Below are 10,956 nucleotides of genomic sequence, written 5' to 3' on the forward strand. Positions count from 1 at the left end.
CCCCATTTACAGGGCTTAGAGGCTGCTGCAACCCCACTGAAATGGAATAGGAATTAGTGCCTGTGTGCCACGAGGGGTGCCGGGGGGGCGGAGGAGAGGCTGCTCCCCCTTCAGCCTGGTCCTGCTCCGTGGCAGCCCAGGGTGTGGGGCATTAGAGTGTGTCCCCAGCTCCTAAAGCACCGAGCCTTTCTTGCACCCGCTGATTTTCCGTTTCCATCTCCTTGCCGATCTCCTGTGCTCTGGAGTTGCTGCTCCAAGTCCTCAGAGCTAAGATGAAGGTCTCAGACTTTTTTTTTTTTTTGAGAAGTCTGAGAGGGGAACAGCCCCGGTGAATGTGTGCTTGCAAAAAGTCCCATTCACCTGCGATGTCGGAGGTGGTACCCGAGCCCTGTGGCCTCTGGTTGTGGGAGACAGGAGGAGGGAAGCGTATGCGCTACAGAACAGGGGTGGAATCAGACAGAAGGGGCATGGGGAGAGGAGCGACCCGTGTGGTGGGGCTCGGGGGGTGTTGGCTGTAGGAGCTAATGCTGGTGGGCATCGCTGGAGGTGAGACAACAGTGACCCCACTGAGCGGTGCTAGGACTTGTCCTCCAGAAACCCTTACATCCACCAGCAGCAGGTGGGATGTGAGCAGACTGGAGCTGTGAATCTGTTGCGCTGCTCTGACAGCTTTTGGTATCCACGGTGTCTTGCTGCTGTAGGGTCCTCGGTTCTGCTTCGCTCTCTGTGTGACATCCCCCCCCCCGTGCAGCTCCGCATGGGGTGCTCTCGGTGGGTTTCAGCCCCCCCATGCAGTGTCAGGTGGGGAACAGGCATACCCCATTTGCCTTTTGCAGGTTTTCTTGGTCTCATCCATCACCCCTCCTCGCGGGGCCCCCAAACCTTCTGCAGCTTCCAAGGCATGAGGGAGGGAAGGACGGACGGAGGGAAGGAAGGGTGAAGGGAGGGAAGGCAGGACGGAATGAAGAACAGAGGGAAGGCAGGACAGAAGGAAGGGCGGGGGGAAGGAAGGGCGGAGGGAAGGCAGGACCGAAGGAGGGAAGGCAGGACGGACGGACGGAGGGCGGCACAGCCGTACTGCAGGCCCCGGGTGGGAGCGGGCGGTGGGCGACGCTGGGGGTTGGCGGCATCGGCGGGGGCTGCAGCGTCTGTGACCGCGTGGCCTAATGGATAAGGCGTCTGACTTCGGATCAGAAGATTGAGGGTTCGAGTCCCTTCGTGGTCGCCGCTCCTTTTTTTCCCCTCTTTTCCATCGCTCTCCCTCTTTTCCCCTTCCTTCACCCCTCACCACCCCTGAGGGCGGGGGTCCCACGCGGGTTTGGTGCCCCCACGCCCCATTTCCCCTTGTCTCGACCCCCACGGGGGGGGGTTCCCGGCTGCTCCCCACTTTCCCCCATCCCACCGGAGGATGCGTGGCGGGGGCAGAGGGACGCGAGGCCGCGTGTGTCCGTGTGTCCTCCGTGTCCCCGTGTCCCCATGTCCCCCGTGGGAGCACCCACGCATCCCGCAGCCCCCGCACCACCAGCGGCGGGTCGGGGCCGTTCGGCCGGGCGGGGACGCGCCCCCAGCGTAGCCCCAGTGGCCTAATGGATAAGGCACTGGCCTCCTAAGCCAGGGATTGTGGGTTCGAGTCCCATCTGGGGTGGACTTTTGGGCGCTGCCAGCGTTTTTTCCGATTTTTTCCTCCCCGTTTCGGTGCTGCGCTCCCAGGCGTGCTGGTAGAGGCGGTGGGTGGGTGGGGAGGAGGAATTTCTCTTCCCCTGTGAGCCAGGAAATTAATTAAGGAGATGAATGCGATGGGAGCACCCAGAACTGGGCTCTGCAGGCAGAGTAAAGGAAAGCTGCTGGGGGGGCACGTCTGAGCGCACCCTCTGCAGACAGTTTGCAAGGGGGGTGACCACAGAGGGAATGCAGGGGGTAAGAGGTGGAGCAGGACAGGCTTTTGGGGGCAGAGAGATCCAAGCAGCAGCTCCAGGCTTTTTTGCTGTGCCAGCAACAGCCAAGGCATGCAGGCGAGGCTGTCTAGATAATGAGATTTTCTGCTCCTGGCCAGTGGTCCAAGCTGAGATCCCATGAGAAACGGAAGCAACGAGGAGCTGCTGCAAACCTCCCCAGGCTTTGGTGCGAGGGTGGATGCCTTATCCAGCAGCAGGGCGTGCAGCCAGGCATGATATCCCAGCAGCAAAACCTAAAGTGACGTTTCTTTCCAAGTAATTTCTCTCCGCTAGGTGTGGGAGGAAATGACTCTGCTGCCTGGAAAGCAGCAAACCCTGAGAACCGGCCCTGCCAATACCCCGGTGCTGGACCCTGAGCAGCCCTGGGCAGTGACCTGCTGCAAGCTGCAGGTCCTGCACCGCTCAGCAAGCCCTGCCTGCCCTGGGGCCTGGGGAAAGGGCTGGGAGGTGCCTCTAGGCTGGCGTTACCTGGGACCAGGGTGGCAGAAGCCCCCAGGAGCCATCTGATGCTGTTCAAACTCTGGGAAGGACACAAAGCTCAGCATGCTTTCAGTTTCAGGAACAAGGTGACCTCTTGGCTTCCTTTGTGCGGTGTTTTCCTTGATTCTTCTCCTGGAAGTCACGCTGGGATCTCCTGGCAGCATCGTGAGGGGCCCTGGCTGGTTCAGTGCATGGTCTGGGTGACTCCATCAATGATGGGCTTCACTCTGGTGGCACCAGGTTGTATTTCTGTTATTTCTCTCCTCTCCCACCTCCGGGAGCAGCAGAAAGCTGAACGTGTGCCGCTCCTTAGGAGCTGCTCTGCCAGCCGGCAAGAAAGGACCGTGGTGCAGGAGGGGGAATAAAACAACCCCAGCAATAAGCAGGAACACGGGACTTCCTCAGGACTGCCAATTCCCTGCCGGTGGGCAGAGGGAGCAGGCACAAGCAGCGAGGAGCTCGTTGCAGCCCTCCCTACAGCCCTGGGGTAGGATCGCTGCGGTGGAGCAGCCGGGGCCAGGCGGGGACTCGAACCTGCGGCTTCCAGCTCCGCAGTCGGGCGCCCTCCCCGCGAGGCCACGTGGACCCCAGCGCACATCTGGCGCGGAGCCCCCGCCCCCGGGAAAAAGGTGAAAAAAAAATAAATAAAAAGAGGTAAAACCTCCTGTAGGGGCAGGAGAGGTAAAATATCCTGGGGGTGCAGGAGACGTAAACCTCTTGTGGGTGCAGGAGTTGTTAAAATACCTGCCCTGCCCCGCAGCTCTTTTACCTTTTTAGGATTAGATGAGAAACAGGTTTGGGGGAGAAGCGAAGCTGAACCACGAGGAGCGTGCAGGAGCTATTATCGATGCTACGCAGGTGAGAACAGGAGCTTAAAGACGCCCGTGGTGTTGCTCATCGCATCCCAGTGTCACATTATAGTGGGGCTGGTGGCTGTCACTGGTGGCTCGTTGACAGCGTGACCTGACCACTGAGTGCTGTCATGGGAAACACGCCTTGTCCTGGAAATCTGGCTGTCTCGGCCCTTCTTTCTTCACCAGCGGTGACCTGCAGCTGTGTTTCGAGTTTCTGCCACCCTCAGAAGCATGCCCATGGGATCCCGTGTCAGCACTCCTGGGGCACAGCTGGCTCTGCGGGGACCTGCTGGGACATGGGGCCCCCCGGGGCAGGGCCCCCCCCACACACACACTCCCCCTCGTCACCAGCGTGGGGCTGGGGGAACCAGCCAGGTTCTGGGGGTGCGGGGTGGGGATGTGGGGGATGCTCGGGGGTGGCAGGACCATGGGGGGGACCCCCACGGTGTGTGCCGGTGTCCCAAAATGGGGGCATGGGGGACCACGTGGCCTAATGGATAAGGCGTCTGACTTCGGATCAGAAGATTGAGGGTTCGAGTCCCTTCGTGGTTGTTTTAAAAGGCCAGAAGAGATCCCAGAGCCCTTTAGTTTCTGCGGGTGAGGGCCACCCTAGGGGCGAGAGGGGCACCACTCGAGGCCAGGTACCCATCCCGGACCGATTTTGGGGCAGCATCTGCCCTGCCGACTCCCGGGGGACCCTTTTCCACCCCTTCCCGGCGGGGCAGCACCCCCGAAGCCCTCTGCAGCCCCATCCCGGGGGTGAACGGGAGGCACCGGGGCTCAGGCGCAGCTGGGGCCGATTTCGGGGCGGATAAAAGGGCAGGGACTCAGGCCCGGGGCTGGTTTGCTGCTGCAGGGAGGGCAGGTGAGTTATGGGGCCGTTTGGGGGCAGGGAGGACGGGACATCGCCCCTCCTAGCAGGGTGCTGCGACAGAAAACACGAAGGTTGATGTGTACGTGGGGGGGGGATTGGGGGGGGTGTAAGTGTGCTTTTACCCCAGGTGGGACTCGAACCCACAATCCCTGGCTTAGGAGGCCAGTGCCTTGTCCATTAGGCCACTGGGGCGGGACAAAAGCTAAAAAACCACCCCCCCCGGCCGTGCTTCCCCCTCCCCGCGTGGTTTTCTTTTTTTACCTGCGGGGGGGAGGGTCCGGGATCAACCGAGCCCCGTTCCCCGGGGCAGCCCCCCCGGTTCGCTGCCCGCTGTGGGGTGAGCTGTGGGGGGGGTCGGCCCGGCAGGAGCCGGGCCCTTTGCGGGGGTCTGCGCCCTCCCCCCAGCCCCAAAGAGCCGGGGGTTGCACCCCCCTCAGCTGTGCGAAGAGCCGGGGAGGAAGCGCTGCTTGCATCGGGGGCGGGCTGGTGGGGGGACACGCGCGGCCCGACCCCAGCTCGGGGGTCTCGGGGGGGGCTTTGCAGGATTCCCCCCCCCCATATGGGGCTGTGCTCCCATCCGGCCAGCAGAGAGTTAACTCAGGGCACCGGGGAAGAGACTTCACGCAGCCCCAGTGGCCTAATGGATAAGGCACTGGCCTCCTAAGCCAGGGATTGTGGGTTCGAGTCCCATCTGGGGTGCATCTTTTCCCCACCGGAACCCCAAAACCTGCCCCGGGGGGGCGCAAGGCTGCGGTTACCGCACGGCTCTCGACTCCTTTTCTGTCCCCCTGCTCTCAGCCCGGCTCCCTCGGGCACGGCTCAGGGTGGTGGGAGCAAAGAAGCAGGGCTGCTGGTCCGTAAAATGCAGAGTCTGGGCTGGGAGAAAGGTTTTGACTGGGATTGTTCTGCCCCTCCACAATGGAAATGCCTCCGGTGCTCCCGAGGCAGCAGAAATGTTCACCTGGAGGTGTCATCCCCCAAACCACGGCTTGTAGAGACCTGGGGTGCAGAGCTCTTCACTTGTGAGAGGGGGAACCGGCAGCTGCCCCTTCCCCTGTGGGAGAATTTGTTGTTCTCTCTGCTTCCATCACTGGGCAGGGCAGGCGCGGAGGTGGAATGGTGCAGCCAGCGCGGAGGTGGAATGGTGCAGCCATCTCAGGGAAACTTGTCCTTTTTTTTTTTTTTTCCCTTGCCTAAAACATTTCTCTACCTCTCTTCACCCCAGGTGGGACTCGAACCCACAATCCCTGACTTAGAAGGCCAGTGCCTTATCCATTAGGCCACTGGGGCCCTGCAAAGTAGGGTAAAAAAGCATAATTTCAGTACTTTCATGAACATAATACTCCCCCAGTTAAATAATCCAGTGGTGGTGTAATCCTGTCCATTGCCAAGAGGCCATGGCACACCACGCTACTGTGTTCTGTTTAAGCAGGGTGCACTAACGAGTGACTCTTGAAGCTTGTAAGACTTGGTCTGAGGCTTTATGGGGTTTCACTTCAAGGGCCAGAAAACTCCCGTACTTAGAAGATGGTTTATCTTCAAGTGCTAAAAGCAATTGCCTCCTGCCCAATTCCTGCCAGGGATATAGGTTAACCCAACAAAATTACATTATTTTTTTCCCCCCTAACAGCAGACATAAATAATGAGAGAAAATTTCCTGAAATGGTAAACATTTCATTTGTTATTTAAATCTGTGGTTAGAACGTTTTTACTTTCTTTTCTTTCCCCCAAATCTACTGCATGTTCAGCAGCAGGGGGTGCTCTCATAAAGATTCAGAGGACTGGATGAAGGACACAAAGACACTATCACAGTGTATCATTAGGTTCAAAAGATGTTTATTATTTTTATTTACATTTTTTGACAGGTTTTATTCAATCCAGCTCATAAGTTTAGTATCATCTTCAGTTGCCAACAATATTTCTTAAAATGGTGGTATGCCAAGGACTTCCATCTCCACTGTTCTCAGTCGAAATCTGCCTTCCTGCTCTGTTTTATATTTGAGTGTATTTTTTTCTGTCTTAGTCGTTCACGGTTCATTCTTTCCACCCTGAAACACAATGAAAAAGTTCTTTAGTGTACAAAGAAAGCCTTTAAATAAACACTCAACTGCGAGCACAGCTATAATATAGATTCAGATGTCCACAGGCAGAAAAAACAATCCCTGTTCTTGAGATGTTACCTGAGAAAGCAGTTAAGTTCCAATGGACCAGTGATTTTTTTTAAAAAAGAAAATCCAAATGAGTATCTGTTACCAAGTCACGTTAAAAGTCTGAACCTGTATCAAATAAAGGCCGTCTCAATAACGATACCTGGCTATGAGCTCCTGTGCAGTCTCCTTAGACACCACCTTTGGCTTTTCAGTAGCCTCTGTGACCATGACTCTGATTTTTTCTAAACAAATTGCCAGATTCCTCATTTGGTAGCGACTCTCTTCAGAGTTTACAATCAGCTCACCAGCTCGGTTTATCTTATTTTTGTGCTGAGGAGGGAAAAGCATGATGTGATCACTGAAACTGTTCGACTTGTCATGTTTTGGCTGAAATTGTGAAATTCAAAAAGTGGTTGGAAGGGAGAGGGTAGTTACCATTGATGCCATTTTTTGTCTCACAGCTTCTGGGATCCAGTCTGCTGATGCCAGGTGGAACCTGACTTCTGCCTTAGTATTCACTGGGAGGAAAAACAGGACCTTTTTCAACATAACGGCTTGACTTCCTAAGATTTATGAGGTAATTCAGTCTGCTCACTGCTGGCTTTGAACATACGATGATTCCAGTATGGATTACCTGAAGGATCACAGTTTTTCTTGCTACTTTTTTTTACGTACCATTCTAAAAGATAACTTTTATGGAGATTTTTTTCATGGTATTTGCATTTCTACATACTACAAGATTTAATGCTATTACCAGTCACTACTTACCTTGTTTTAATGGCAATTGCAGAACAAGAAGTATTTTTTGCTTCCTTATTTGAATTAAGCCAACAGTTTGTTGCACAGGAAAGTTTAAGAATCCAGGTGGCTTATTGTATGTATAATGAAAACAGATCAGACAGAAGTGATGTTTCCTGTGACGTGTATAGCAGCAATGACCCCATGACGAGTGCTTCTAGGAGAACGAAATATGCTACCACTGGTGTCAGGCAATGTGAAGACTTAGAAGTTGTGTTAATATGTAGAGTGATAATGAAAAAATTAACATCAGGCAGCACAAAGATGCTCTTTAATTTCAAGCTCCTAATGTTATACCACGAATATAGAGAAACAAGTTTCACGCTTGGATACAGACTGGGACTTTTCCTTAAGTCAGAGAACCCCTTTCGTACCTTTATTAACGTTCTGCCCACCAGGGCCGCTGCTCCGGCAGTAGGATACAGTCAGTCGGTCTGGAAGAGAAGAACAGCAATGTGACGTGGGACACCAACTCGACAGTGCAGTGGGAAGCAGAGAAGAGGGACGACCCAAAACACCGCGTGTGGGACTGAAGGAAGCCTATTACTTGGTGGTGCTTTTGCCTCAAGCTTAGCTCGGTGCATTGAGCACGGACTGTTTTCTGGGGTTGGAAATGGAGAAGTCTGTTTAAGTTACCTTTTATGAATGTTTCTATTCTCCATCGTGAGGACAGCAAAAATGGGTAATTTGTTGTTGCTCTTAAAGTCTACGCGGGAGCCCACCAACCAACTGCTGTCTCTCTGAGCCATATCGCAGCTTTCACGTGCAATAAACACCTCAGACCACATCCACGAGCACCTCCCCACGTCACCAGGCTCCCCGTACCCCCGAGCCACCCGCAGCTCCCAGCACTGACCGCCCTCAGGGAGCCCTCACGCCCCCAGCACCCATCTTTGAGGCGTGTGGGGCCGCGACACTCACCCATGGGGATGTCGAGGGCCGGCGGCTTGGCCTCCTGCTCCTGGAAAAGGCAGCGGGGGGGCGTCAGGGGCTGGCACGGGGCTGCCTCAGGGGCACCCCGGGGCCTCTGGGGGGGGGCCCTGCCTGAGGTGGCTCAGGCCCCGCCCACAACGCGCCCCACCCGTTTCACGAAGCCCCGCCCACTCCTTGCTAAGCCCCGCCCACCAACGCCCCACCCGTTCAGAGGCCCCGCCCCTCGCTCTTCTTCCGCCTTCCCCCGCCCCCCCCCCGCCACTCGCCGGGACGCTGCCGGTATCGTCGCCGCCGCCGCCCCCCCGCGGCGGGTACAGCTTGTCCAGGCTGTAGGCGCTCCGGAACTCCGCCCCGGCAGCGGCCCGCCGCGAGGAGCCGGCCACGAGCAGCCGCGGCCGGCACAGGGCTCGGAGAGTGCGCGCCGCCATCTTGGCCGCCGCGGTGCACCCACAAAAAGGCGTCCCAGCGGAAACGGCGGCCGCGAAGCTGCGTTCCGGGGCGGGGAGGGGCCGCCCTGGGGCTGGGGGGCGAGGGCTGGGGGCTGGGGGGCGAGGCAGGCCTTGTGCTGGGTGTGAGGGCGAGGGGCAGCTCTGGGCACCTTGGGGTGGCTGCTGTCAGTTCCTCACAGGAGGATACTGTATATACAGGGGCAAAAATACATATATATATATGTTAATGAAGGCTGGTTTATTTCTAGGTCTGTTTCTATAAACGTGCACATTTCTATTTCTATGTCTGCAAGAGAGATGCTGAGGGGAAGGGGCTGCAAGGGAGTTGTGAGCTTGTGAGAAGCCTTCGGCTGATTCCTGTGGGAGCTGTCACAGCAGGTTGATGAGAAGGGTTTGTGCTCAATACTCAGGAACTGCTATTTCTGGTGTCAGGGAGATGCCGGGAGCAGGGATGGGGCTGTTGTTAGCGCTGGTGTTTTGACAGGAGCTGACAACCTGCTTAAACCTGGGGGTGAAGTCAAAGTGGGTGTTTAAAGCTGACAGAGGCCATGTGGCGTGAGGGGATCCCAGCTGGGCGAGGGGTGCAAAATCTGGAAACTGGGACCCCAGGAGTGCAGTGTGGTGGGTTGGCCAGCACCAACAGGTGCTGGTCACAGCACTGTGCTTTGTTTTAATCACATCTCTGGTTTCACACTACAGGCCTGTAGGAAGAGAATGGGTTCTGCTCAGCTTCTGCCAACCAAATTCAGCCGAAAATGGAATGCTTTAAGGAAAAAAAAAAACACAGAGCTGTCAGAGACAACTCACGCCATCTGGTGACCTTAATTTCAAACAGGGAACAGGTAAATGTTTGTGACTTGTAGCCAGAGGGATGGGTAAAACATCCAAAGCAGGATGACTCATTTTACCAACTGTTGTTAAACATGTCAGCATTATCATTGTGCTGGTAACTCATGCCAAGAAAGGTGTCAGTGAGCAGTGCACAGAGGGGCTGGGGAAGGAGCTTGAAGGTCACGCAGCTGAAGCAAGAGCTGTCTGCAAGGGCACTTCTCTGGCTTTGCTTCACTCCTACTCTGTTGGCTGGTGCAGGTGTCCAAACAGACTTGTAAAAAGCAGAATGATCTCCACTTGGATGTTTGGAAACAGAGCTTTCCCTGACAGGGCTTGGCGTGACAAGATCTTACTTTGATGTGACCCATAGAGAGCCAGGCTTTTGACACTGAAGCTGGAGAAATGAACTGCTTCAGTACAGATGCTGGATTAGAAAGCAAGCTCACCTGTTTGGTCTCTGGAGAGCAAGAGCTGAAACGAGCCATCCCCGAAATGGGATGTGTGCAAGGGACTGGTCCCTCCCTGTGTGAGTGAGGGCATGAACTAGCATGGTGGGAGCAAGCTGGGACTTTGAGAGACCTTCCTGAAAGTCTCAGTTCCTGTAAAACAGGGAAGACTGCTGAATCAGTAGATGGGCATTCTTCCCCATGAGAATTCAAGCTCTGTAAAAACCCTTGAATTTGTGCTTCAAGCGGTCCATTCCTGTTTCTGATGGTGGGTGCTTTCTGAAGGGTCATTTAAACTGGAGCTAAAGGAAGACGCGAAGGTAGATCTGATGGAAATGCGCTTGTCTACATTTCATCTTTCAACTTCAGATGGAAACCAAATTCTTGACAAGCTATATATCCTTGTTAATCTTAGTGGCGTGATCTGAATAAGGGAATTGGTTTTGCTAAATTCTGAAATTAGTCATTTCTTGTTATATTGTTCTTTTTCTTGTCCATTTTAATTGGATTAATTGGATTGTTCTCTTTCTGCCCTGATTCATGGAGGTGTGCTATTAAATAGCTGCTGCTTTCTATTGGACCAGTTTCTGTGGTACGCAGTGTGGTTGTTTAATACTTGTCTTACTTCATATGGAGCTACATAGTTTTCACTGGTATTTTCAAAGTAGTTTGAAAAATTTAGATAGAAGGTGGGATAAAAGGGCAGAAGATGCTTATTTTTTCTTCCTTTGATTGCTGAAAGCCTCGCTTAAGAAAAAAAATCAAGTGACTCTGAATCACACAGTCATCAGGACATATATATGGCCACTAATATTTTTGGATGCAGACAAAAAAATGCCCTCAGCACTTTGCTGAGCAAACTGCTGATATATGGCAGCTGTTTCTTTGTTAAGCTAAGCACTAATATTGTGTTACTTACATCAGTCATTTTTGGATGTGTGGTTTTCAAGAAAGAACCAAAACAAAAATAGCATTTGAATTACAAGCTTAGAAATTGTACAGTTTTATAGAGACTTCCGAGCTAACAAAAGAGTGTTTTTATCATGTGGCAAACATTAGTAGTCCAAGTGCATAAAAAGTATGTTATATAAATAATGTAGCAGTATAGTTCGGCATATTCTCTCCACTTTCTGCAGAGGAGCCTGAAGCATTTTCTTGACCCAAATCATACATGAAAATCAAAGAA

General features: G+C 54.0%; 1 protein-coding gene, 1 long non-coding RNA gene and 6 other non-coding genes across 8 annotated transcripts; 5 read left to right on the forward strand and 3 right to left on the reverse strand.

The window, feature by feature from the left end:
* Window positions 1-1,152: 1,152 nt before the first annotated feature.
* Window positions 1,153-1,225, forward strand: TRNAR-UCG. Its single transcript has one exon. It is a non-coding gene; the product is annotated as a tRNA-Arg (tRNA).
* Window positions 1,226-1,572: 347 nt separating this feature from the next.
* TRNAR-CCU lies at window positions 1,573-1,645 on the forward strand. The gene has a single exon. It is a non-coding gene; the product is annotated as a tRNA-Arg (tRNA).
* Window positions 1,646-3,768: 2,123 nt separating this feature from the next.
* On the forward strand, window positions 3,769-3,841 carry TRNAR-UCG. Its single transcript has one exon. It is a non-coding gene; the product is annotated as a tRNA-Arg (tRNA).
* A 441-nt stretch (window positions 3,842-4,282) lies between these two features.
* Window positions 4,283-4,355, reverse strand: TRNAR-CCU. The gene has a single exon. It is a non-coding gene; the product is annotated as a tRNA-Arg (tRNA).
* A 434-nt stretch (window positions 4,356-4,789) lies between these two features.
* On the forward strand, window positions 4,790-4,862 carry TRNAR-CCU. Its single transcript has one exon. It is a non-coding gene; the product is annotated as a tRNA-Arg (tRNA).
* A 518-nt stretch (window positions 4,863-5,380) lies between these two features.
* TRNAR-UCU lies at window positions 5,381-5,453 on the reverse strand. The gene has a single exon. It is a non-coding gene; the product is annotated as a tRNA-Arg (tRNA).
* Window positions 5,454-5,982: 529 nt separating this feature from the next.
* On the reverse strand, window positions 5,983-8,514 carry MRPL58 (mitochondrial ribosomal protein L58). Its single transcript, XM_040530167.1, has 6 exons — window positions 8,311-8,514; window positions 8,033-8,072; window positions 7,486-7,545; window positions 6,749-6,831; window positions 6,474-6,643; window positions 5,983-6,211 (listed from the first exon to the last, which is right to left on the reverse strand). The coding sequence occupies exons 1-6, from the start codon at window positions 8,470-8,472 to the stop codon at window positions 6,127-6,129; spliced, it is 600 nt and encodes a 199-aa protein (XP_040386101.1). The 5' UTR covers window positions 8,473-8,514; the 3' UTR covers window positions 5,983-6,126.
* A 3-nt stretch (window positions 8,515-8,517) lies between these two features.
* LOC121056825 lies at window positions 8,518-10,355 on the forward strand. Its single transcript, XR_005813521.1, has 2 exons — window positions 8,518-9,335; window positions 10,056-10,355. It is a non-coding gene; the product is annotated as an uncharacterized LOC121056825 (long non-coding RNA).
* Window positions 10,356-10,956: the final 601 nt, after the last annotated feature.

The sequence above is a fragment of the Cygnus olor genome, chromosome 18 (assembly GCF_009769625.2).
Source record: "Cygnus olor isolate bCygOlo1 chromosome 18, bCygOlo1.pri.v2, whole genome shotgun sequence".
In the NCBI taxonomy this organism is placed as follows: domain Eukaryota; kingdom Metazoa; phylum Chordata; class Aves; order Anseriformes; family Anatidae; genus Cygnus; species Cygnus olor.

Coding starts and splice junctions, on each gene's coding strand:
- MRPL58 (XM_040530167.1), bottom strand. CDS start 8,472: ATGGCGGCGCGCACTCTCCGAGCCCTGTGCCGGCCGCGGCTGCTCGTG. Junction 8,073..8,310: donor ACGATACCGGCAGCGTCCCG/GCGAGTGGCGGG, acceptor TGCCTTTTCCAG/GAGCAGGAGGCCAAGCCGCC. Junction 7,546..8,032: donor GGCCCTCGACATCCCCATGG/GTGAGTGTCGCG, acceptor CTTCTCTTCCAG/ACCGACTGACTGTATCCTAC.